The 25,035-nt window shown below is 56.6% G+C and overlaps 11 protein-coding genes across 11 annotated transcripts; 5 read left to right on the forward strand and 6 right to left on the reverse strand.

Annotated features, from left to right (window-relative positions):
* Window positions 1–1,593: 1,593 nt before the first annotated feature.
* Window positions 1,594–6,227, forward strand: F5Z01DRAFT_634142 (putative glyoxal oxidase precursor; the record flags this gene model as incomplete). The annotated part of the gene is made up of 2 exons (XM_046262027.1): window positions 1,594–4,969; window positions 5,026–6,227. 2 exons carry the CDS (start codon window positions 1,594–1,596, stop codon window positions 6,225–6,227), a joined length of 4,578 nt encoding a protein of 1,525 aa, XP_046120484.1.
* Window positions 6,228–6,267: 40 nt separating this feature from the next.
* Window positions 6,268–7,097, reverse strand: F5Z01DRAFT_477519 (uncharacterized protein). Its single transcript, XM_046260044.1, has one exon. It carries the CDS (start codon window positions 6,973–6,975, stop codon window positions 6,307–6,309), a length of 669 nt encoding a protein of 222 aa, XP_046120485.1. The 5' UTR covers window positions 6,976–7,097; the 3' UTR covers window positions 6,268–6,306.
* On the reverse strand, window positions 7,097–8,365 carry F5Z01DRAFT_477553 (uncharacterized protein). The gene has a single exon (XM_046260049.1). The coding sequence runs from the start codon at window positions 8,113–8,115 to the stop codon at window positions 7,219–7,221; it is 897 nt and encodes a 298-aa protein (XP_046120486.1). The 5' UTR covers window positions 8,116–8,365; the 3' UTR covers window positions 7,097–7,218.
* On the forward strand, window positions 8,248–11,129 carry F5Z01DRAFT_477521 (uncharacterized protein). Its single transcript, XM_046260045.1, has 4 exons — window positions 8,248–9,459; window positions 9,519–9,608; window positions 9,671–9,834; window positions 9,891–11,129. Exons 1-4 carry the CDS (start codon window positions 8,617–8,619, stop codon window positions 10,996–10,998), a joined length of 2,205 nt encoding a protein of 734 aa, XP_046120487.1. The 5' UTR covers window positions 8,248–8,616; the 3' UTR covers window positions 10,999–11,129.
* F5Z01DRAFT_477522 (uncharacterized protein) lies at window positions 11,130–13,489 on the reverse strand. The gene has a single exon (XM_046260046.1). It carries the CDS (start codon window positions 13,322–13,324, stop codon window positions 11,261–11,263), a length of 2,064 nt encoding a protein of 687 aa, XP_046120488.1. The 5' UTR covers window positions 13,325–13,489; the 3' UTR covers window positions 11,130–11,260.
* On the reverse strand, window positions 13,426–14,818 carry F5Z01DRAFT_634147 (uncharacterized protein; the record flags this gene model as incomplete). Its single annotated transcript, XM_046262028.1, has 3 exons — window positions 13,426–14,142; window positions 14,198–14,634; window positions 14,686–14,818. 3 exons carry the CDS (start codon window positions 14,816–14,818, stop codon window positions 13,426–13,428), a joined length of 1,287 nt encoding a protein of 428 aa, XP_046120489.1.
* A 395-nt stretch (window positions 14,819–15,213) lies between these two features.
* F5Z01DRAFT_618303 (acyl-CoA N-acyltransferase) lies at window positions 15,214–16,845 on the reverse strand (the record flags this gene model as incomplete). Its single annotated transcript, XM_046261027.1, has 2 exons — window positions 15,214–15,331; window positions 15,383–16,845. 2 exons carry the CDS (start codon window positions 16,843–16,845, stop codon window positions 15,214–15,216), a joined length of 1,581 nt encoding a protein of 526 aa, XP_046120490.1.
* Window positions 16,846–18,143: 1,298 nt separating this feature from the next.
* Window positions 18,144–19,614, forward strand: F5Z01DRAFT_617649 (uncharacterized protein; the record flags this gene model as incomplete). The annotated part of the gene is made up of 2 exons (XM_046260991.1): window positions 18,144–18,510; window positions 18,569–19,614. The coding sequence occupies 2 exons, from the start codon at window positions 18,144–18,146 to the stop codon at window positions 19,612–19,614; spliced, it is 1,413 nt and encodes a 470-aa protein (XP_046120491.1).
* A 246-nt stretch (window positions 19,615–19,860) lies between these two features.
* F5Z01DRAFT_477528 (diphosphomevalonate decarboxylase) lies at window positions 19,861–21,546 on the forward strand. The gene is made up of 2 exons (XM_046260047.1): window positions 19,861–20,168; window positions 20,233–21,546. The coding sequence occupies exons 1-2, from the start codon at window positions 20,107–20,109 to the stop codon at window positions 21,341–21,343; spliced, it is 1,173 nt and encodes a 390-aa protein (XP_046120492.1). The 5' UTR covers window positions 19,861–20,106; the 3' UTR covers window positions 21,344–21,546.
* F5Z01DRAFT_478002 (vitamin B6 photo-protection and homoeostasis-domain-containing protein) lies at window positions 21,547–23,692 on the forward strand. Its single transcript, XM_046260050.1, has 2 exons — window positions 21,547–21,922; window positions 21,971–23,692. Exons 1-2 carry the CDS (start codon window positions 21,749–21,751, stop codon window positions 23,192–23,194), a joined length of 1,398 nt encoding a protein of 465 aa, XP_046120493.1. The 5' UTR covers window positions 21,547–21,748; the 3' UTR covers window positions 23,195–23,692.
* On the reverse strand, window positions 23,302–24,676 carry F5Z01DRAFT_477540 (cytochrome C1 heme lyase). The gene is made up of 2 exons (XM_046260048.1): window positions 23,732–24,676; window positions 23,302–23,683 (listed from the first exon to the last, which is right to left on the reverse strand). The coding sequence occupies exons 1-2, from the start codon at window positions 24,259–24,261 to the stop codon at window positions 23,410–23,412; spliced, it is 804 nt and encodes a 267-aa protein (XP_046120494.1). The 5' UTR covers window positions 24,262–24,676; the 3' UTR covers window positions 23,302–23,409.
* Window positions 24,677–25,035: the final 359 nt, after the last annotated feature.

Here is a 25,035-nt window from a genome sequence, read left to right on the forward strand (position 1 = left end):
ACCGAGATAGTCTCAGCTGCGCAATGGCCCGCAGCGTGTCTCGCTACGAGAACTGCGTCAAATGAGACCGGTCAGGCACTCCTCGGCTCACAAGCTGGGCGTGAGCCACGCGGCGTGCATTGTGTCTTACCTCCAGTCCAGCTGGCCGCCAAGGGGACGAGTTTGCGAGGGCTCTGGTGATGACTTTGCGTCACTTGGATGTGGTATCTGCCGTGGTGCGGGCGTTGTCCGCCGACCTGCCGACCTGTGTTTGGATTTCTTGTTGCACAAGGAAGAAGCTGCTGCTGCTGCTTGGGCGCACAAGGGCGGCTACTCGCATTTCAATTGCTGTCGACGCGGATGGAGCCCGAATTGAGGTAGGACAAATATCCCCTTGGAACGGACGCTCACATATCCAGAATGCATGGAGGAGATTGTCCATTCTGCCATCACATCGAAGGCTTGGACCAGACAGTTGAGACAGGACACGGAAGTTCAGCATCAAAAGGCCACGTTGGCTGACTCGGTGCCTTTGGGATGATCATGGCTTGAAAATGGCACTATTGGATAAAGGGCGTTCGATATCCCACAGGAAAACTGTATGCAGGTAGCGAAACATCAGGCAGGTTAACGACAGGAGACGTCAAATCCCAATCGACCGTTCCCCCACTGGAGATCTGGTCCGCTGCCCATTGCCAACTGCCTGTTTAGGCTTAATTAAGCCCAGAGCTAGGCTCAGCTAGCGGAGCCAGCCCAGGCACGCCTTGTTCTGGGACTTTATCCGCCGTCTTGGCGGCGCGTGTCCGGGCGAAGCGGCAGGGTCCAGTCCTTTTCGTCCGCGCGTCCATGTCCCTACATGTATCAACCAAAGTCAGGATATCGACAAAATTCCGAAAGGATGATGAATACCATCAATCGAGCCTGGCTGCAGAGTTCAGAGCCTAGACCAGCAGCTCGCGCCCGAGACGGTGTCGGGAGGCGACGCCACAGCCGCACAGCAGGACAAACATGAGCGGACGGAGGCCCAATTTATCAGGGGCCATCTTCAGCGCCTGGGAGGAGTGGAGCTTTGAGAAACGTGCGATTTCTCGACTGCAGTCCTGCATCTTCCACCTGCAGCTCTGCACGCCCAGTCTTGGGGACGCGTGGTCTACATGTACTACGTACACGTAGCCTGCGCCCAGCTCGTCCGCCATGTGCCACTACAAGAATCTCGTGAACCTTGGACTCTTCAAGGACGTCAATGGGAGGCGATGATAGACACAGCTGAGCAGCACAATGGGGCGTCTCCAGCCAAACACGTGTTGGCGGCTGCGAGCCTGCGTCGCGCCGAGCTCCCTGTCCACCAAACGAGAACGAACGACCCATGCGCTGCGCTAATTGGGACCAGGGGTCGACAACACCAACAAAAGACCATCTTGGGCCCTTGGCACGCATGGCTGCATGGGACTTCGGATGTTGGCTCGATCCATTATCGCGGGCAGATCCTGGTGGTGGTGGCTAATATTACTTGCTTGACCTTTGTCGTCGTCGGTCCCTCTCTTCTCTCTCTCCCCACAGCCATCCTGTACGGCTTCACACTCGTTTACTACCCTTTGCCGACTCGACAGCAGCATGTGGAAGGGATTGCTCGTCGCGGGCGCGACCGGCCTGCTCGGGCTGGTCAATGGCCTCGCCTCGACCGACACCATCACCTGGGGCGGCGACAACTCGCGCGCCGGCTACCAGACGACGCACAACATGGACCCAGCGATTGTCGGCAGCGCACAGTTTGGACTCGCCTGGCAGACGAAGCTGCCCGGCAACTACGGCGGCGAGGCGGAGCAGATCTACTCGCAGCCGCTGGTGTACACGCCGGCGGGCGATGATCGTCAGTTTGTCTACTGGTCCACGACCCAGAACAATGTCTACAAGGTCGACGCCAAGACGGGCGAGATTGTTGCGTCGCGGAACCTGCACATCCCCTTTATGACGAGCGACCTCGACGGCTGCGTAGACATCAACCCGCACATTGGCATCACAGGCACGGGCGTGATCGACCCGGACACGGAGACGCTCTACATCGCCGCCAAGACCTATGCCAACGAGGACATCACTGGCGCCCAGGGCCGTCCCCAGGGTCGCTACTACATCCACGCGCTTGACGTCAACGATCTCTCGGAACGGCCCAACTTCCCCATCAGCATGAACGGCCAGGTGCCCGACAACAACCCGGATCGGACGTTTGTCAGCGGCGACCTGCTCCAGCGACCGGGTCTCCTCCACCAGGGCGACTACATCTTCATCGCCTTTGGCTCGCACTGCGTCAAGTGGCTCTTCACCGGCTGGATCGTCGGCTTCCACAAGACCACGGCCGAGTTCACGGCCAAATTCGCCACGCAGGGCGAGAATGTCGTCGACGAGGGCGCGGGCGTCTGGATGTCGGGCGGTGGCCTCACCTCGGACGACGCCGGCAGCATCTACTTTGCGACAGGCAACGGCTATGCCTCGCAGCTGTCGACCATTCCCGTCTCGGGCTTTGACCCCCCGACCGCTCTCGAGGAGGCCATTGTCCGCCTCAGCCTGGCGGATGACGGCAACGTCAGCGTCGTCGACTTCTTCATGCCCTGGGAGAAGCAGCAGCTGGATGGTGCAGACGACGATCTCGGCACCAGCCCCATCCAGATCCTGCCCTCCGAGACCTTTTCATGTGGTGATGTCCGACGCATGGGCGTCATCACGGGCAAGACGGGCAAGACGTACTTTGTGAACCTCGACAACCTGGGCGGCTACCGCAACGGCGCAGACGGTCTCGATGCTGTCGTCCAGGTCTACGCTGGGCCGCGATCCGTCTATTCGGGCGCGGGCGTCTACCCCCTCGAGGGAGGCTACATCTACATCAGCCCGACAGGCGGCAACCCAACACACGTCTTCTCCTTCTCATGCGAGAACGGCCAGGCCAAGTTCACGCGTATGGCCGAGAGCAAGAACCTCAACGCCGTCATCCTGGGCGTCAGCCACGGCACCGTCACCTCGCTCGACAACCAGCCGGGCACGGGCCTGCTCTGGATCACGGACCGTCGTGGCGACAGCGTGCGTGTCTACGACGCCGTCCCGACCGAGGACGGCTACCTCAACCAGATCAAGGGTATCTCGGTCGAGGGCGTCGGCAAGTTCAGCCGCGCCGTCTTTGGCGATGGCATGATGTACCTGGGCAGCGTCGTGGGCAACATCTACGGCTTCGGCGCGCCCACCGACCCGCCTCTCGCGTGTGAGGAGACTCTTGCCTTTGGCACCGTCGATACGTCCGAGAAAAGCGCGGTCAAGGAGGTCACCTGCAAGGCCACGATTGGTCTCACCGTCGACAAGGTCAGCCTCACCACGGGCACCCACTATGTGCTCTCCTCCCTCCCCGATGGCGAGCTCACCCTCCCCGCTGGTAGTTCGTTCTCGTTCAACGTTCAGTTCACCCCCAAGCGCGTGGGCCTCCACTCGGACGCGGTCAAGATCGCGACCAGCAACAACGTCGAGGGCTACAGCACCACGACGAGCGTCCGTCTCTCGGGGACAGGCGAGTCAGCCGACGCTCTGCTCGATGTCTCGCCCGACAGCGTGACCTTTACGGACGTTGTCTCGGGCGATGGGCCCTCGGACCGCGTCGAGAACATTATCCTCTCCAACGAGGGCAATGCGGCCCTCACCATTGACAGCATCTCCTTCAGCGAGTCGGTTAACGGCACCTTTGAGGCGTGGAACGGCGAGCTGCCTCTTCGTGTTGGCAAGTTTATCATTGCCAGCATCCCCGACACCATTGCGGCCACCTCGCGCGCCACGCTCGACATCCAGATGGACGCCACCGAGTCTGGCACATTTACTGGTGCTGTCCGCATCACCTCCAACGGAGGCGATGGCGCCTTCACCATGGAAGGATCGGCTGGTCCTGCGCCTGTAGCCGTCATCGAGTTCCAGAGCGCCGACGGAGAGGACTGGATCCAGTACGAGCAGGGCGTGCCCTTTAGCTTTGGCAACGTGACCCAGAACACAGCCTCGTCTCGTCGCATGCGCATCACCAACGCAGCTCCCGAGGGCGGCGTCTCCCTCACCCTGACCGTATCCAAGCCTCCCTTTGGTGGCTCCGGCCTCATCCGTGCCGCCAACCAGGTCGATCTTGCCGAGGGCACCAAGCTCTACCCGGGCGAGAGCGAGACGGCCGTCCTCTCGTGCGCCGCGCCCAAGACCCAGTGGAACACGGACGTGATCCACGCCAACGCGACGTGGACACTCAACCTCAACGACCCGACCTTTGAGAAGAACATTATCGAGTTTGTCTGCAACGGCGTCGCCCAGCAGGCGCCCCCTCTGCTGTACCCGGGCTACGGCCAGTACCGCTACCTCGGCTGCTTCAAGGAGAACAACCCGGGTCGCCAGCTCGAGAGCCAGATCTACGGCAGCGACGAGAACACCAACGCCCTCTGCATCGACAGCTGCCACGAACGCGGCTGGATCTTCTGCGCCACACAGTACCACCGCGAGTGCTGGGGCGGCAACACCATCCCCTCCCTGCAGGTCGACGACGCCAACTGCAACTTTGACTGCGAGGCCGATGTCAACCAGTGGTGCGGCGGCAACGGGGAGGGTGCTGGTGCTGGGGGCAGCTATCTCTCGCTCTTTGCCGACGTGCTCGAGTGGGATGGCAACTATACCAACCCGGACACGCCCACGGACCCGGAGGATCCTGGGGACCCGACGACGCCCCCTGGTGGCCCCGAGGCCAACCCTGGCGTCGATGGGTACGCGCACATTGGCTGCTACACCGAGGCGACGTCCGGCCGGGCGCTGCCCTTTGGCAAGTCGATGGAGAGCGCCACGGTGGCCAACTGCGTCCAGGCGTGTGCTGCGGATGGCTATACTTACGCGGGTCTCGAGTACGCCCAGGAGTGTTGGTGCGGCAACTCGCTGGGCGTCGGCTCGGTGGAGGCCCCTGAGGGTGATTGCAACCTGGCCTGCAAGGGTGAGTCGTTCTTTTTTCTTCTGTTCTTGATCACGCGTACTGACTTGTTCATCCAGGGAACGCTACGGAGCTCTGTGGTGCCGGATCTCGCCTCAACGTCTACAAGCTGGGCGGCAGTCCCTCGTCTAGCGAGACGTCTACGAGCATCTCGCAGACCCCGACAAACACTGCCACCGTCTCGGAGTCCACAAAGACCACATCTGTAGTGACATCGTCTGCAGTGACCACATCTGCAGCCGCCACTACTACCACTACCACCACCAAGGCCGTCACAACCATCACACAGCCTGCGCCTACCAGCACCAAGCCCGTCGAAAAGGCCACCGTCGGCGAATACGACTCCCTGGGCTGCTACATCGAGGTCACCACGGGCCGCGCCCTCACGCCCGGCTTCCTCGCCGACGACGACATGACCCTCGAGATGTGCGCCGCCTTTTGCGACGCCTACACCTACTTTGGCGTCCAGTACGGCCGCGAGTGCCGCTGCGGCAACATCCTCAAGGAGGGCAGCATCCCCGCCCAGAAGCAGACGGATTGCTCGTTCCCGTGCCCCGGTGACCAGAGGTACCTCTGCGGTGCCGGTATGCGGTATAACTTGTACATTCGCGGTGGCAGTGCGGCTTTGTCCTCGACATCTGTGTCCACAAGCAACCCAGCCACCACTGCACAGTCGACGTCGGAGTCTATTGCGCCGGAGAATGTGTCGTCTACTACAGCTGCGCCGTCGACGACTACCAAAACTTCTACATCGAGCAGCAGTGCAGTCTCCAGCTCGACTGTCAAGCCCACAACTTCTACTGTCGAGCTCTCTTCCACCACTACTTCCACCTCCACCACCAAGACAACCACCTCCACAAAGACCACCACCTCAGCCAAACCAACCGCCACCGGCCCCGTCGCCTGGGAGGGCAACAAGAACTTCACCTACTACTCCTGTGTCTCCGAGCCCTCCTCTGGCCGCCTCCTCCCCAAGCAAGTCTACAACAACGGCACCGCCATGACGCCCGCCCTCTGCCTCGAAAAGTGCAACGGCAAATACAACTACGCCGGCGTCGAGTACGGCCGCGAGTGCTGGTGCGGCGACGAGCTCAACTTTGCGGGCAACGAGGGCGCCACGCCCGGCCAGAACGTCACGGACGACAAGTGCTGGTTCGAGTGTCCTGGCGACAAGAGCATTCGCTGTGGCGCGGGAGGACATTTGAGTCTCTATGTGCTGCGGGAGCTGGTACGCGAGATGTACGGGCCGGATGCGGCGTGAACTGGGGGGGTGTTTATAATGAGAACATACGGACGTCTAGACTAGACCTTTTCTTGTAATTATTTCTTGACTGTCAATACTACGCAAATGCCAGAGTAATGCCCTCTTCAGCCATCGTCGTCCTCCACGCCCCGGTGCTCTCGACCGTCTTGATGATGCGCTTGTAATTCGCATACTTGCCGTCCATGTCAAGTCTGTTCCGACGGGCCCAGTAGAAGAAGACTGTCATGTAAAAGTCGGCGGCAGTCAAGGCTTCTCCGACTGCGTACTTCTTGCCCTCAAGCTGCCTATCCATGAGGGCAAAGTACTCCCCAACCCTAATCTTGCCCTTGGTGCGGACGGCGTCAAGACAAGCCTCGCTGTCTGTGAACCGTTCAGGTCGCAGGAGAGCCCCAAAGGCCTGGGCGTGGAGGCCTCCTGAGAGGAGACTGAACCATTGTATCACCTGTGCGTACTCCAGTGGGCTTCGACCGAACATTGTGTTCTCTGGGGCGAGAGAGTTGATATAGGCGAGTATGGCTGCGTTTTCGGTGATGACATCGCCAGACGCGAGTTGTAGAGCGGGCACGGAGCCAAGGGGGTGGATGGTGCGATACTGGGCGGCTGACATTGACGCGTCTGCTGCCGCGCAACCTTCTGGCGTGATCACCATGTCAATGATGTTATACGGGATTCCAAGGTGCTCCAGGAGGGCATGTGGCACCAGGGAGCATGCGCCCTTGACGATGTAGAGGGTCAATTCGGACATGGTGACGGGCTGCTGGGAAGATGATGGAACTTCGGAGAGAGGAGCTTCAGGTGTTTACTTTTCTTTGTGGTCTATACATTTATACAGGGCCGACAATCCTGGGCATTATATAAGCTTACTTGCCGGTGGGATATATTTTCCAATCAATTCCGTATTTTGACGTAGAGGATGAGACCCACAGCATCGGACACCTATCCCATGTCCAAGACATTCAATTAGATCTGGAGGCTATTCATCTAGATCCTACTTGACATATTGCTTCACCACCTCAGCGACTTCCTCGTCCGTCTTACCCTTGAGACCCAGCAGCTCATTGTCATTCCTCTCAAAGCTGCCGTGATTCTCCGCCCCAAAGATGGCGCGGTAGATATACGGCACAAAGGTGTGGAAATCCAACAGCCCCTGGGCCAGCCTCTTGTCAGCTGCCCCTGTGATCTCATCCAAGGTGACGTGCTCCACGTCCCAGGACTTGCTAGGGGCCGCCTGCTTTGCGAGCCGGAGGAGCTGGTTCTGGGTGACTTTCGCGTCCTCAATGTACACGGCGCGGTTCTTGGTCTCCTCGGGGTGCTTCAGGACACCGTAGACAGCATCGGCCACGGATGCCAAGGTCGTCGTGGAGAAGGGAATGTCGCCGCCCTCGACGACCCGCGTCTTGTCGCCGGAAGGGTTGATGAGGAAACTGCGCTCAATGCCCCAGTCCAGGAACGCGCCATTGTAAACAAATGTGTAGGTCGTCTCTGTCGACTTGGCCTTTTCGATCAGGCTGCTCCTGATTTCCGCCTTGGGCTGGAAGACGGGCAGGCGCTGATTGTGCTCGTTGGCCATGTCGGAGCCAAAGTCGGAGGGGATGAAGCGCTTGACGCCCGCGGAGAGCGCAGCGTCGACGAGGTTCTTCTGGGCGGCAATGTGCTCCGAGGAGATGGTGGACACGAGGGCGTCCTGACCGGCCAGGGCTGCTGTGAGGCTCTCGACGCTGTCAAAGTCGACGTCCACGACCTGAACATTGGCAGGGAAGGTTGACTTGGATCCGTGGCGGCGGAGGATCTTGAGGTTGAGGTCGCTGGCCGCAGCGAGGCGTTTGAAGACTACGACGCCAAGACTGCCCGAGGCACCGGTCAGTGCAACGTTTTTGATGGACATGGTGTTGAAAGGGGTGTAATGGAGGTTGATCTCTGGTGTTCTGGATGGGTGGTGCAGGTTGAATGATCAAGGTCAGAGTGGACTGGACGTTGATTCCAGTTGCCTCTGAAGTGGTCGTCTGGAGGTGTATATATACTTGGCGACGGGACCACGGATTGTCAATCAACCAGACTCATGATACCACAGCCACGCCATTTCTCATGGCCATGGATTATTCAGACGCGGCTTATTGTCCTCGCCTCGGACTTGGACGACGAGTGACACGAGTCAACAGCGCCCAGGATGGTTTAGTGCGTGTCGGTGCTCGAGTGGGATGCGCCGGCGTGTTGTGTGGGATGATGACCTCCCATCTTATGCCGATGGAATGTGGGCGCTTCAAAGTCCAAAACATCGCCTTTAGGACCAAAGTTGACAAATCCGTCAATTCCATTCGGTTCGGAATTAATTGAGAACCCGCAAAGCCGATGCCAGGCCCCTTGACACGTCAGCAAACGGCCGTACATGCCCTCTCCACCACCTCGCACTGCTCGCAGCACCCGCAGTTCCCCATCTATGCCCTCCTCCGCAGCGCCAGAGGCTGCTCCATCGCATGCCTGCCACTGCGGCAAGGTCTTCTTGCGCAAGGAGCACCTTCGTCGCCATCAGGCCACCCACTCTCAGCCGTCTTTTCAATGCCCCACGTGCGGACGCTCCTTCACCAGGAACGACGTACTCAAGCGACATCTTGTCGTGCACGCCTCGCGCAACGGCAAAGGCTCTGCGAAAAGCTGGCGAGCGTGTGATGCTTGCCACGAGAACAAGACCAAGTGTGATGGAGGCACGCCTTGCGGATTCTGTGTCAAAAAGGACCTGCGCTGCACCACGGACCGCCCTGGAAAGGATGACTTGACGCGGTCGCATGAATCTGAGGCTACCGGAAACCTAGCAACAGAAACACCCGTCCAACAAGAGGGCCGGGACGAAAGAGCATCAGAACCTGTGTCACAAGATGCAGATCGAGAACCACTGGATCAGTCGTTCGTCGAGCAGGGTATTGCCCAAGCTGGTCTCTCCTGCATTCTCAAGGCCGTGTCATCTATATCGGCCGGCGTTGAATGGACCCCAGAGTCACGGCCGCACGAGCGTTATGATGAATGGATGTCATGCTGCTTGGACCAATATCTGGGCAGATTCCACGAGAGGTGGCCTGTCGTCCATTCGCCGACTTTTGACCGCACGACAGACAATGCCTTGCTGGTCAGTTCAATGACCATGGTGGGTTCCTGGTATCACGACGGCTTGCTCGTGAAGGACAGCTTAATTGCTATCAACGACAAGATCACGAGCCACGTAACCAAGTTGCTGGTAAGACTTGTACCTTGCCACTCTGCTAGTAGGTTGCGACACTGACGAAATTCGCCAAGGCCAACGATGACTTGGACGAGAGCAAGGCCTGGCCGTTCGAAACGTATCAGATTGGTCTGCTTAATATTATTTTCGCTTTTGAAACCGGTGTAAGTGTGATCCCCCATCTGGATACCGACAAGAACGACTCTTTGTATTGACAGGCACATAGCAACGGTGGCAGTTCGCCCCAGCAAGACGACTACTCAATCTCATCTTGAACTCTTTCCGGCACCGCCGCATCTTCGATCCAGATTCTCTCGAAAATCACAGAAAAGTACATCATCCGGGGAAATTTGAACCTTGGGTTCACAATCAGCGGAGCCAGTGGAAAAAGTAGGTTTGCTTGCATCAGGATATCGTACTAAAAGCCATGGCTAACACGACGGCAGCCTCTCTGCCGTTGCATTCAAAATCGACACGTATTTCGCCCTCTTGTTCAAAGATCCACGTATTCTTCATGCCGAAGAAATCGAACTGAGCCTCCCCTGCACCTTTGCTTCCGAGAATGCCGCGGGCATCGTTCGATTCTTCCAGCGTCTCAAACGAGAGCCGCCTGAGAGGGAGCACATCACCGTGGCCGACTATGTGCTCTACCCGGAAAGGTTCGAGGAGCAAATGAGTCACACCGCTCTCGAAGACATCAACCTCGGACTCCTTGGTTGCTACCGTGACATCTGGCGACATATGCAAAATCGAAGAAGTCATTGCCAAATCCGGATGGTCTTGGCAGGGCCACTCTCCGAGAGACTCGAGCTATGGAAATCAAAATTAGACACCATTTCACGGACACTAGGCGGAGCAAGCAACACCGACGATACGGACAACGCCGTCCGAAGCCTCGCCATGTCCTACCTATGCCTGGAAGAACCAGGCGACCCGGGCTGGGAGGCGTCCGTGCTGGCGCGCATGGCAGCGCACTTTATGAACGCGACAATGCTGTACCACATGCTGCACATGCACTTGAGGATGGATGGGCGCGTTGTCTATGCCTTCGCCATCGGCCGGTGGAGTCTTGGGAACACCGCCCACGTGCCCCAGAGTCTGTTCAACACGGCCGCGTTGCAGGTCTGGGCTCGTTTACCGCCTGGCAGGGCTGCTGTCGTCCAGGCACTGCTCGCTCTTCGAAGCTACGAGAACGGCGCCGCCATGACTGCAGGTGGCATTAACCTGTGCTCGGATCCGATTGCGCACGTCACCTTGGCCACAGCCGGCATGGTGCTGCGAGCTTGGTTCCAGGGGAGGGACGTTGGCTGCTGGTGCTGCCCCGATAATACTATGGCGCTTCCCGAGCTGAATCTGGACGATGCCCATGGCTGGATAGAGCATGGTGTGTCCGTGGCCGTGGCGGGCGTGGCCTTGTGCCGATGTCAGTGGACATACTGGATGGGGAGATGCGTGGAGGCTCTGGTCAAGGGAGCTGCCCTGTGGGAACTGCGAGCCGATGTGATTGAGGCTCTGCAGAAGCCGATACCATCTTGTTCTTTGGATTCAGCCTAGGCTCAGGGGAGGCCCATGTCGCCAATTACTCTGCACGTGGGAGCTCTGGTTAACTGAACATTTCATCACGGAACGTTGCCAACATATCAAGTCTGCGCCTGGTGACTGTCCTGCAACAAATTCAAATTTTCTTCTATTCCTGCCAGTTCTCGGTCTTCCTGGACCAGACATACGATCTTTCCCTTCCCGCGACTTCCCAGAAGCCGGCCCAAATCCATATCTCTTCATCTAGGATCATCGCTTCCGGTATCGAACCGTTGCCCTAGTCCGACGTAATATCCATGCAGACATTGCAAAACGCCAACACGCCCTGGAAGTGTGCCATGCATCCCTTGCACTTGGAGACCAGCTCCATCGAGTCAGACATCGGAGAGATCTCTGAGGAGATGTTTCGATCTTGAGGATACACATCTTGCAGTGCCCGATAATTTGTGGTCATATGGCCATACACATGCGGTAGCGTGTGATATCTGAGAGCAGGTCCATCTCCCGAGAAAGATCGACCACGACGTACTACAGCGTCCGGCATTGGGATATCTCCCTGCTCAATCGTCAGACTAGCCATCGTCTCGGACAAGTCTTGCAACAGCCACGAACCGTACAGGTAGTTTTCCCGTCCATGGAGGCCGATGTCTGGATCATCAATATCCAACATCCAAACGTCCGCGATAGAGACAATCGAACGACTTTGGCCAGAGGCTGACAGGCAAGAAGAGCCTCCTCGATAAGCGACAACGGTGCTTTGGCCGCTACTACCCTCGGAGCAGCGACGCGTCCTATAGTCCATGGGCACTACACTCTGCGCAGTGGGCGTGGGAGGGGAACGAGGGAGGAATTCATACAGGTCCCATCGCTGGTCCTCTGCTCCTCCTATCATTATATCCGTACCCAAGGCGCCAATATCTCCAGACTCATCGTCCACGAGTAGTGTACCTCCGATCTTGGAGTCGTCGTCCAGAGCATAGCTCATCATAAGGGCGGTCGCTAGCTCGTCCCTATCCCCATTGACATCTTCGCTGAGCGCGAACGAGTCGATGGAGAGCTCACTGGCGGCGGGAGAGGAGGTGTAGGAATCGTCACTTCCAGTGAGAGCCTCCGGTTCAATCTCTGGTCCTGTGGCTTTGGGGGTCTCAGCTTCTTCCTCTGACTCTTCATCATACACGAGACAGTATGTCTTTCCGACCGGTGTAGATGCGATGTCTTCGTCATCAGAGGGGTCCACTGAAGTTTTTTGGGCCGACTCATGGCTCTCAGGGATGCAGTCGAGCCCTGCGCTGTCAGGTGGCGGCAATGTCGGCACCTGAGCTTGCTCGCCGTTGTTCTGCACATCGATCTGTAGACTTTTCGTGAGATGTTCAACCTTCTGGGTAAGTCGCTGCAACGCTGTTTGAGAATCAGGCGAAGATGGGCTTCCATCACGGTCCGAAGACTCCTGGGGCGCATCTTCGTGGACTAGCATGTCCTGCCCTGGTGATAGGCAGCCGGTGTTATCGCCAGCCTCGCCTTCACCGCCTGTAGCAGTACCTTGTCCCAGGTGGTGATATGACTCCGGAGATGCGCAAACATCCTGCGTAAAGCTGCCCAGGAAGTCAGTTGCATCTGAATCAGCTGCCACGTCTCCAAGAGCGTTTTTCATACCGTCTGTGCGAAAAGTAGAGTCAGCAACCGAGCCAGCGGTACAAGCCTCTGCTTCCCCCTGATCCGAAAATGAATCGTTCGAATCGGTCTCGTCAGCAACGGGTTCATTCGTGTCAACGTTTGTTGTCTGGTCTACTTCGTCAGCTTCTGGCTCGACTGAGAGATCGTCAGTTGATGGATCTTGTGAAACTATAGGTGCCGGGTATCGGATCGCGACCCCAACAATTTCTGGAGCACCAGTCGCAAACAACACTTCGTCCTCGTCGCCGTTATTGGCTCGGAAGAAATGTACAACACGTCTAGCGGTAGGGCCTTGACCGCCCTCCATGTCCGTGTCGCCATCCGAGGTAACACTGGATGTCCTGGCCTTTCTCTTCCCAAGATAGGGCATGGTCCCGATCTTGTGTAGTGGTTCATCCGGGAGATCAGGTCGAAGCAGCCTCATGATCCTCTTGGCAGGCGGCACCGCCCCTGATGCGGAGCCATCAGATTCATAGTCGGAAAGCGACGCTTCCGATGCTGTTCGCTTCTTACCTGTGCCAGCCATGGTTCGCAAAGACAGCATCTGCAGTGTATCTGATCCTGAGTCGAGAAAGGGATGCAACTTGGATCTGGGTTCACTAAAGTCGACGCACGCAGATGTATTTATGTCGAGAAAGCCTTCCTGTTCAATTCTGTTCATGTTCATCGTTGCGCAAGTTCTGCGTCTCAGCTCGTAAACGACGGTGAACTACCTCTCATCGCCACGAACCGCAGCGACACAATGGCCCAAGCGGCGCGAACAACACGTTATGCCGCAAATCTCGGAACAGCCCATTTGTACACGTTCTCTGGATCGAACGTCTCCTTCAACTCCCTTGCCCTGGGCCACTTGTTCCCAAAGAGCTGTTCTGCTGTTCGGTCCGCTGGCCTTGTTAAAGGAGGATACGAGCCGTCGAGCAGGGCCTCATCTCCCGATCCCCGCAACTTGGTGTATAACTCATCGTTCCACGATCTTGCTGCTGCCAGGGCGTCCTCGCTAGATGTCATGTCGGAGAAGGAAAGTAGCATGTGTGTTGCGGCCCCAAAGCAGTTGGGCGGTGATTGAGCGCGCTGGGCTTGGATCGTCATTGACCAAGCAATGTTGACCTGCGGTGGGATGACCTTCAAACTGTCCATCAAGATGTTGATCAAGCCTGTCGACAGCTCCTTGACATAAATGGAGCGCTGGCAACCCCATGGCAGGCAAGGGGGCCTCACGGAGTCGAAGTATCCCACCAGGCTCTTCGACGCGACCATATTCATCTTGGGTGGGGGAAGTCGTGTGAGCAAGCGGTCAAGAAACTCCTTGCCCTTCTCATGATTGTCGCTCGCCCAGGTGAACGACATTGCCACCGATCGGCCACCCGCGTCGATGATGAAGTAATGCATTGTTGCCTCCTTGGGAACCTCCAGCTCAGCCTCAGCCTCCACGATGGCGTGGACATTTTCTGGGTTCGCCTCAAACATGACCATACCGGATAGAAGCTAGAATAGTCAGCATGAGTTTGTGTGAGTCGGAAAGCACGCAGTATGTGCTTACTTGGAACTTGGGATAGATCCGGATGATCAGCTTCGTGATGACGCCCAGGTTGCCGCCCATCCCCCTGATGCCCTCGAGCATCTCCTCACCAGCCTGCACAATCTCGCCTCTTGCGTTCACCACTTCAGCACCGACAATGCCCTCATAACCCATGCCGAGCTTATTTGTCAGAGGGCCATATCCTCCCAATGTGGCCCAGCCCACGTATCCTATTTCACCAGTGTTACCGACTGGGCAGATGTAGCCATCATCTTCGAGTTGGCTTGCCAAGCTTCTGGCCGTAACTCCACCGCCAATTGACGCGGTCTGTCTGTCATCGGAAATAGCGACGTTGTTTAGTTCGCGCACGTCAATGATGAGTCCGTCATCAACAACATAACGACCGTAGAAGTCGTTCCCGCCGGATCGGACGGTAAAGTCCACACTGGACGAGGTCCCTCATCGCACGATAGCCGCGACCTGCTCTGCATTTTGGGGGATGGCAATACCAAGAGGCTTCAACTCCTGTCCAGCACGTCCTCTTGTCTCACGGCGCGTAGCCCATCCCTCGTCTTCTGGTCGAAGAAGGCGGATGTCCGGGTGGGTTGCCTCGAATGACTCAAGAACATCGATGGAAGCCATTTTGACGGAGGTTCGGCTGCTGGAGATGATATTTAATTTTCTTCCACCAACAATGGTGAGTGAACAGCAGCTTGAGATGTTCTGTAATACTTATATGTAAGCTCGGCGACTTCGTCTGACAGCCTCCAGGGTTCAACAAAGTCTCCGCTGACATGTGCCGCGCACTTCGGCTTTCGCAGACGAATCGTCACCTCGTTCGCACCACCTCGACTTACGGATCAGGAATATAGGCAAGCACAATCCCAAAGGCCAGCGGAAGTCGCGGAGGGGAATTGCCAGTTCAAGTTGTCAGCTATTCGTCTTTGGAGCGGATTAATCGCAACTAGCGCGCCGTGAGAGATCCCACTCGACCTACTACTAGAAACAGTAACGCCTCGTGGTCTTCATCATTATCATCATAATGCAGGTCCTTCCCATGACTCCCTTCGTAATCTCACGTACCACGATTGCTTGTGTGGGAACGACACCTTCTTCTCCTTCGCGAAACCGCAGGCATCGAGGTGTTTTAAGAAACTAAATTTTAAGGTTAGTGACAGGCACGAAGCAGCACAGCATAGGACTTACCCCTCGTTATCCACGCGTGGCTCCAGGACCACGTTCATTGTTCGCTGATCGGCCGTGAGACACCAGTGGACGAGGCCCGTTAACCATGCCGACACTCGCCCGCGCGCCCATTCTTCACCAATAAAGACATGCAGGCCGCGATCCCAGTCGTCCGCCTCGCTTCCTAAATGACGACCGAGTATGTCCTCCTTCACCCAGTAGACCTCGAAATACCCAAACGGCACTCCGTCCCAGAGACCAATGACAGGGAACGAATGCGTCTGGCTCAAAGCATCGTTCAAGAACTGCGGGTGGTACTCGCCCCAGAATTTCTTGACGCGGGGGTTGGCCATCCACATCTGCATCAGTGATGTATCGCTCAGGGTACACAGGTGAGAGTGTTGCGGCGGCTTGGGCCCGACAGGGCCAAGGTGAGGCACAGGCTTGGGCGAAGCTGATGCAATGCGGAAGGATATATACTGCCCTACGCTGGGCACAAACCGAGAATAGAAAGTCTCGCCCATGCGCACTGGCTTCGGGCGAAGGGGATGCCGGATGCCATTGGTAAAGGTGTACTGCAGCGGCGGCGGAGGATAGTATGTGGGCAAGTGCGAGGTCGAAAAGAATGGCCCTATAGGGTACCCTGACGATTGGAGCATAGTCGTCGGTATCGGGCCGCCTGGCAGATCGAACTCGGCTCTTGTGCTGGTAGGCAACGGCGACTGAGAGTGAGTCTGCCAATGGTGCCCCCCATGAGGCGGTTCAGTTCTCGTCGGGGAGGCGGACCGGCTACCAACAGGAGACCCAGGATACGAAGCCAGAGATCTGTTTGGCGCAAGGGTGAAGAGGAATTGGCGTCCGGGGATCTGCCAAAACATCCTCCTCGAGACAAACATGTCTGACCATTCGTCGCCGTTATCGTCCAAGCTCGTGCCCACCGAGGTGTTGTGGGACGCAATGAGGCCCATCCTCTCAAGCTTGGGTATGAGGTTTTTACTCCTCAACACGCCGTCCCTCTTGATATGCACGATCCACTCCCCTTTCGGCTTTGCTGCGTCTGGGGTGTCCTTTGAAGCCTCGCTGTCAAGATGGAGTGGCGGTTCCGGCTGGTGAAAGTACCAGTACAAGGTGACCCATAGCATCATGGCGATTTGGCGTGTAGGGCTCGCGGCAGGCTTGAACTCACTCGACGACGGGTTCGAGATGGAGGAGATGAACAGAGCGTCCTGGTTCAGCGTCGGCTTCTTGAAGGGGTGCACGTTTGCTGGTGCCCGTAGCGAAGCTGGCAAGTATTCGTCATCGTTGCCCACCGCGTTCGCATCATCCTTGGGATCCTCTGTGTGTAGGATGATCGTCCACCCGGCCGGGAACGCGTGGTGATGGTTGCTGTTCAACTCATGGCTTCTGAAACCGACGCCTCCAAATATCGCCATTGTGGTGAAAGTCTGCCCATCGGGCAGCCGCATCGTCTGTTGCGAAGCCATGGCTCATGAAGCTTCCAGATTCCAGCTCGGGCGCCTGTTGATCTGCGGGGGTTGCCTTGGCTTCCAACGCCAGAGCGGGTAATTCCACGGTCCTCCGGGAACTTTCCCCGGACGAAATATGCAGCGCAAGTCACTGTGATTGATACTCAATGTCCTTGACGGTATCTGGCCATTTTTCGGATTTCTTGAGTCGCTCGCTGCAGTGTGAATGCAATGATGTTGACAACATCGCTTTATCGTGTGTTTAGCCAATTATCAGCCCAGAAGCAGTGCGGAATAGTGACCGCACTGTAGCCCATTTCGGTCGAGTAGCTGTGCCTACCCTGTACCGAGCGACGTAGTTCCTGTTGCATGCATTGTGCATGTTATCGTCGTTGAAGAAGTTGTATATGAGCAATGTCTGTTTATTCTGCGTCAATAGAGGCCTTGGGGTCTTTCTCTGAGTGTCATAGAACCTGGGATAGGCTTTGACGCTGCAAATGTGACATACTCAACTACGTGGTAGTCATGAAGACCCGTGTTTGTTAGTGAGGGCTGGGGTATTGAAGCCCCGTGGCTTGAACTTTAGCCAAATGCGTGATAAGAGACTTCTAAGAAATTCGTGACTATTTGTTGATGGTATAGCTTGATAGGTCATAACCTTCGTAAGGAGCGGATCTGGTGTTAGGCTGCCAGCTCAGAGCCTCAAAGGCCAAGGCCTGCCAAGCTGGTCTCGTAGCTTAGCCTACACCATCGCTGGCAGCTGCAGTGCAAATCAAGCTTTCCAAGGCGTTGGCAGGGGTATTTGATACTGCCGCAATTTCGCATATCTTTGATAGCGGGGGGTACTGAGCTCCTGGTCAAGTTTGTCTGCCAGCTTTAGGGTCCCAATGCTCAACTCGGCAGGCACGTATTCGTCAAGAATGTGCCTGCGAGAACAGTTAAGCTAGTCGGGCGAAACAGTGTACGGTTTGTATTGGACAGAGATCTACCAATAACGTGTGCTGACGTTGCTGCTGCCTCAGTGTCGACGTGATGTGGATTTCGTGTATCTGCACTGCCGGGTTGTAGGATTGTTGGTATTGAACCCCGTAGCTTCTGCTCCGGAAAGCTTGACGTCATCAGCATGTCGATGATGGATTCCCGACCAAGCAGGCATGTCAGCTCCAGTCCCTGAGCCTCACAGGAAATGAAGCTTGACCGACCCGGTGTCCTAGGAAGGTAATAAATCCACCCGGTGTCTGGCGTTCCAGCTGCTCCTCCCATCCTCACTACATTTCCCTCCCGACATCCTCAAAGCTGAGTACCGCCGACCTGCGATGAATGGTGCTTTCCGGCGCGTCGCAACACGCGTGCCAACGGCGGCGTTCAAAAGTCCAGCCTTGGCGGCGACGAAGCCAAACTTGAGTCCGTTCCTGGCCGCATCAGGCACCCGCCATGGCCAGGTGACATTACCCGGCGCTAAACGGTGCTTCACCAACGTTCCATCCTCAAGAAGCTCCGAGGCCGATAAAAAAGCGAAATCGTTGAACAAGAAGTCAGCCGACGAGGCTGAGCGCGAGGTTACTGCTAGAGATGACGCGCAGCGCAAAGTCGACGACCGACCATGGCAGCGTGAAGAAACAGGAGAGCACAGCCAGCCGGCGACCACGTCGCCGGATCCTTCAAAGGGCGACGAGGCGAGAGGTTCGTCAAAATCCCATTCTGGAGTCGTTGCACCACCAAGCCTAACATACATTTGCAGGACGTTTACTGACGACACCCACCCGACTACTCAAGTTGATCCTGCCGTTGCCATTCCACCCTGATCAAGTCTACATCAACCCAGAGAAGGAGGCGGAACAAAAGTATGGTTCTGAAAAGGTTGAACCTCTGGCACTACTTGTGCACCCTCAACAGCCGCTGTCATATCTCGAGCGACTGATCCAGGCCGAAATCCCCCCGCTGCAAGTCAAAGGGCACGAGAAGCTGCCAGGCATTGTCTTCCGCGCAGAAGCCGACCGAGAGGAGAGCAGGGACAAGAAGGGCCCAGCGGATAACGTTGCGTCATACTCTGGATTGGGTCACGAGGCCGAGAAATCAAACGAGGAGAAGAACTGGGTTCGATGGAGCGGCAGCACGGAGGTCGGTGATTTCATCAGGGACGCGGCTCGTGGCCGTGAATTTGCAATCGACATCGAGGGCCACGATGGAGAGCTGCGGGTCGCCGTGCCCAGCTTCAAGGACCGCACCTACTACATGCGCATGCGCCTGCGGAGGATGTCGAGGCAGATCAACTCCATGGCGGAGCTGAAGAAGGAGTGCGATATGCTGGCGCACAAGGGCGCGCACCGGATTGCGCAGAGCGGCTTTGGCGCTTTGGTGACCTGGTGGGGGATCGTGTACTATGTCACGTTTCACACCGAGATGGGCTGGGATCTTGTCGAGCCGGTCACCTACCTGGCGGGTCTCACGACCATCATGGGTGGTTACCTCTGGTTCCTGTACATGAGTCGCGACCTCAGCTACAAAGCAGCCATGAACGTCACCGTCTCGCGAAGACAAAGCGCGCTGTACCAGGAGAGGGGCCTCGACCACGGGAAGTGGGAGCACGCGGTGCAGGAGGCCAACGCTCTTCGCAGGGAAATCAAGGCCGTGGCGGCAGAGTACGACGCGGAATGGGACGAGATGAAGGACCTCGGCGGCGAAGAGGTCAAGGAAGCTCTAGAGCAAGAGAAGGAAGGTAAGGACGAAAAAGACGATAAGCAGGCAAAACAGGATGCCGCTGACAAGGCGAAGCAATCAAAGTAGAGAGGTGAGCGATGCGCCTCGTCGATCCGACGCACATCGCGGACGTGCCGCAGTCACATTCCATTTGCATTTAGCGTACATTTGATTCCATAGACCGACCATGTTGACAATGTATCATTATTTTGTACTATTACTATATGTACCATGATTGCTGCTGGAGGACTGGCGATTTATTAATTTGCATGGCCGCTATTTTAGCTGCCAGGGACAGTCCAATGGCAGCTAGACTTGTTGCGCAGGGTCCAGGGTGAGCACCCCGCACTCAACCGCCCTGGATCGTGAGTGTCAAAAATACGCCGAACAGAATCAGGGCGAATTGGGTGTGTTGGCTCGGCGCCTTTTTTTACTACCAGTGCCCCTCATGGAAATCAACAATACCTTACTCGAACTTAGCTCCCCCTCGTCGACGAGCCGATTAATTCTGCTTGCTCGACATTGAAACCCTTGATTCCGATTGTCTTTGATCAAGAGAGCGACAGACACGTTATCGCAATGGCCGACAACAAGGTATTTCGCGCGAGCACCACCGCGCCCGTCAACATTGCTGTTGTCAAGTACGAGCCCCTTTCATTGCCCACCGCCTCCTCTCGCAGACAATCGCTGACTACCACCCCCCAGATACTGGGGCAAGCGTGACGCAAAGCTCAACCTGCCAACCAACAGCTCGATCTCCGTTACCCTCTCCCAAGATGACCTGCGAACGCTCACCACGGCCTCTTGCTCTGCCTCGTACTCGGGCGACAGCTTGACCCTCAACGGCCAGTCCACCGACGTGTCTGGCGCGCGAACCCAAGCATGCTTCCGCGAGCTGCGCGAACGTCGGGCGGCGATTGAGAAGAATGACCCTTCGCTCCCCAAGATCTCGACGCTGCCATTGAAGGTCGTCTCCGAGAACAACTTCCCCACGGCTGCTGGTCTCGCTTCGTCGGCGGCTGGCTTTGCCGCCCTTGTACGGGCCATCGCCAATCTTTACGAGCTGCCCGACTCCCCGGAGGATCTCTCGAGGATCGCACGTCAAGGCTCCGGATCAGCCTGCCGCAGTCTGTTTGGTGGCTACGCTGCGTGGCGCATGGGCGACAAGGACGATGGCAGCGACTCGCAGGCCCAGCTGATTGCACCCGCCTCCCACTGGCCCAACATGCGCGCCCTGATCCTCGTCGTCAACGCGGCGAAGAAGGACGTCCCATCAACCTCTGGCATGCAGCAGACCGTCGCGACCTCTGGTCTCTTCCAGCAGAGGATAGCGCACGTCGTCCCCGCTAACATGAAGCTTATGGAGGAGGCCATTCACAACAAGGACTTTGCCACATTCGCCGAGGTGACCATGCGCGAGTCCAACTCCTTCCACTCGTGCGCTGCCGACACCTACCCGCCCATCTTCTACATGAACGACGCTTCGCGCGCGGCCATCCGTGCGGTGGAGGCGCTCAACGCGGCGGCTGGCAAAACTATTGCTGCGTACACCTACGACGCCGGGCCGAACTGTGTCATCTACTTCCTCGAGGAGGACCAGGAGACTGTTATTGGTGCGTTCTACAAGTTCTTGAGTGGAGTGTCTGGGTGGAAGGACAGCGCCGCCAAGGCCCAGTCCGCTGTTGATTTGCCCGAGAACATCGTGTCGATCCTCAAGGATGGCGTTGGTCGTGTTATTCAGACCAGTGTGGGCGAGGGCCCTCAGAAGACGGAGGAATACCTGATTGACGAAGCCGGCGCGACGGTTCAGCGATGAGCATTTTGTTGCATTTAGAAGCAGAGTCGACATTTAGACGAGACACCCTATGAGCAAGGCCCTTGACTTTGTTTAACACTCTAACCACGGCTAATGTGCGTATCAATGCATTCAAATTGAATTGCTAAAGAAAACCACGTCATAGGGCAATTGATAGGCCCAACTTCGCTTCGTGTAACCCCGAATGCGTGGTTGTTGTGGTGACACCGACCTGAGCTTCACTGCCCCTCAACTTCACCTTTCCAACTGCACTTCATCCCAGGCGATCTCGCACTTTTGCTTGTATCAAACCTGAAAAAGTCTACCTCGTCTCCCTCAGATCGCTCTGCGAGCTTCATTGATTGAGCAAGAGCTTTTCCTAGTTTCGTGCTGCATGACCTAGCCGCACCGAGTTCTCCCCAAACCATGGACGACCATGAAGAGCGCAAGGACCCCAGCATTTTGGGGGAAGGAGATCTGTCTTCTGAAGGTATCTCTGATCTACTGAAGCGAGGAAACGAAGTCGAGGTTTTCGAGTGCGACAGATCTGGAAATGTGCGCTCCAAGTGGCTTCACAAGCCTGATCATACAATCTTCTCAGTGAGTTCTCATGGCAAAGCTTGCTCCTTGCTTGACTGACACGCCAAGACTACTCATGACAGTTCGTCGACCTACTTCTGGCTGTCTATCTCTGCCATCCGTCAGGCAATTTACGACTCATTCCTACCTGTCGGGTACCCTCACTCGGTATCCGAAGACTACCTCGCCTACCAGTTCTACGATTCCCTGCAAGCCTTCTTCTCGACTATAACCTCGCTCCTCGCCAACCGCGCTCTCCTACAGGGCCTTGGCGTCGGCGATGCCAACTCCTCTGCCACATTTGCCATGATGCTCACAATCCTCAAAGATGCGATGTCCAGAATCGCTACGATTGTGTTCGCCCATCGCTTTGGCCTGCGCATCGAACCAGACGCCAAGCGATACCGCTTCTTGGCCGACTTGTTCAACGACACGGCCTTCTTCCTGGAACTGTACAGTCCTTACTTTGGACCTTGGGGCAAGGTTGTAGCCCTGAGCACCGGCGAGGCCCTACGCGCGCTGTGCGGTGTCGCTGCAGGTGCTAGCAAGGCCGCTTTGAGCGTGCACTTTGCCAAACACGAGAATCTCGCCGAACTCAACGCCAAGGAAGCCTCACAGGAGACAGCCGTGGGATTGGTGGGCCTGCTCGTGGGAACTGTCGTCGTCAAGTTTGTGGAAGGCCATTCGGCCGTGCTGTATCTCATGGTGGCCTTGGTCTTTGGTCACTTGTGGGTGAATTACCTGGGTGTCTGTTGTGTTGCTATGAGCACAATCAACAGGCAACGGGCGACACTCATATTTGAGCAGATCCGGAAGAATGGAACCGTCCCGTCGCTTCGTGAGGTTGCGCAGAAGGAGAACATCCTGTTCTGGAAACCTGTCTTGAAGAACCAGGATGGGACCGTCGTTGGTACCTTGTCCATGGCTGAGAGCTACGGTCAAGCTCTCTCCGTACCCCCTGGCGGCCAGGTTAGGGTCATTGATGGTATGGGCTTTACCCTGTTCGCCAACGCGCATGCGCCTGACGGCCATCTCGACTTGCGCATCCTACTGCACACCGACAGCACTCCCATGCAAGCCCTGGAAGCATGGTTCGCGGCACTGGAAATTGGTCTGCACACCAAGCTTTCCAACCCGCACGCTGTTCTGGCAGCTCTTCATCAGCCCAAAGGCTACGCAGCTGCTTCGTCGCACGCGATAGCTCAGGCAGGATGGAACACGGAAACCCAGTCACTGGAGACGGACGCGCCTATCAGGCTTGCCCTGAGGGCTGCCCACCACAAGGAGGAGTAACCATGAGGTGACGATGAAACTGCTCATCGAGTTCGGTGGCTCTGGTAATGGAAGGTTTGCTAGAGCTGAGATCAGCAATAAGAATACAGATACGTACACGAAATGGCCGTCGTAGAATACATCCTTCCCGACCCAACAATATGCCCCAAACGCCCGCAATGCTCTATATGCAGCTTTATGTTATTGATACATCCGTCTTGGTGACCTAGCAGGCATCATGCCAGGCCGGTCCACCTCATAGCCCTCATTTTGACGCCCTCCCACGTGTTCAACTTCGGTCTCACATCGAGGTAGAAGCTGGGCCCTGCCTTGCCGTCTCCCCGGCCGGAGTAGAAGTCGATGACATAGTCGACCCTTGTGCCACAGCGGTCAATGACCCAATCGTGTCTATCAAAGGGGGCTGTATATCCGAGGACTGTGTTGATACGGGCTGTCGGTGTCATTCGCTCCATCTTATTGGCGAAGCTCTCCAATTTGGGGCCGCCGCATCTGCCATCGTCAGCTACCTGGCGTGGTATGGAGGATAGTCAGACTTACTGTGAGGAAGCAAGATATGGCTGTTCCCATTTCAAGATTTGCGCCCATGCCCGCTCGTTGACTGCATTGTGTATTGGGACCACAGTCTTCATGTCTTTCGACCTTGCATCATACCCTTTCCTCTTCATGGCGTCAAAGAACATCTTCTCAGAGGGGTACACCCAGTTCCCCGATGCATCCTTCCCCGATTCGATTTCTGCATTGGCAGAGGCGCCGTGTTCCACTGGGCAAGCAGACGGGTTCGAAGTCGAGCGTGGGATGCTGGAGACAACGCGGTTCGTGTCGAGGCCATTTGTCGGTTTAGGGGGCGCCGTGCTCGATTGAGGCTCTGGCTGAGAGGACCAGAAGTACGACGTGAGACTTTGGGTCCATGATCGAGTGGGTGGCGCTGAGCTGTGATCGACAGGGCACGCGGATGGCGGTGGTTGTGATTGTGACTTGGCCTTGGAGGCTTCCGCTGCGCGAGCCTGGGCGAGCCACTCTTCGCGAGCTTTGTGATCGACTGGGCACGCCGATTCGTCACCGGCCATAGTGAGTGCTGTAGAAGACTCCGCGGAATTGACGTTCAAAGGAGTGGTCGAGGAGAACTAGACTCTCGATAAATCCAATGCGACTGGTTACTACGACGACGACAATTGTTTCTCGGAGTCGCGATCTGAAATTGTTCTAGCCGAAGTTCTGCCGGCGCATCACCAGTGCCATTCCTCGAATTCCCCATGCAGCTTGTCCTATCTCGACGAACCTCAACTATGGCGACTTTCAAATTGTCTTGAACGACCTCCCTCCAAGCCAAGACTTCCACCCCTTGGCCCGCCAACTGCCATCGCACACAGGTCTCCGAAAACCTTTCCCCTCTGTTCTTCGCTGTTCCGCCGGCAACTGAGTGATCTGCTGGGATTACATCATTGGCACTGAAACCCCACCACTTTACTGGACCCTTCTACTTTGACAGCCTTCCGCCAAGTCGCCCGCTGTGAACCTTCGCTCACCTAACCGCCGCCTGCCACCGCGGATCTCGATGAGGACCAAAACCTCCGGCGCTCAAATCTACGCCATAGCAAGCAATCCGTTACACCTTTTTGAGATCTAAACCCCACCATGAGAGCCAGTGTTGGCTCCGCTCAGGCCCAAGTATGAAATCATCAAGCCGATGGCAGCGTCGCTCGCTCCAACCGTGAAGTCATTCTCAATGACGTCCTGTCCATCTGAAAACCTATTCTCGTAGTGAGCTATACTTAAGTAACATTTCCACGATCCTTCTCAGTTTGGTCTTCATCACAACCCAGCTCAAACAAACACTTGTA

This window comes from Emericellopsis atlantica (assembly GCF_019669845.1).
Source record: "Emericellopsis atlantica unplaced genomic scaffold F5Z01scaffold_6, whole genome shotgun sequence".
In the NCBI taxonomy this organism is placed as follows: Eukaryota; Fungi; Ascomycota; class Sordariomycetes; order Hypocreales; family Bionectriaceae; genus Emericellopsis; species Emericellopsis atlantica.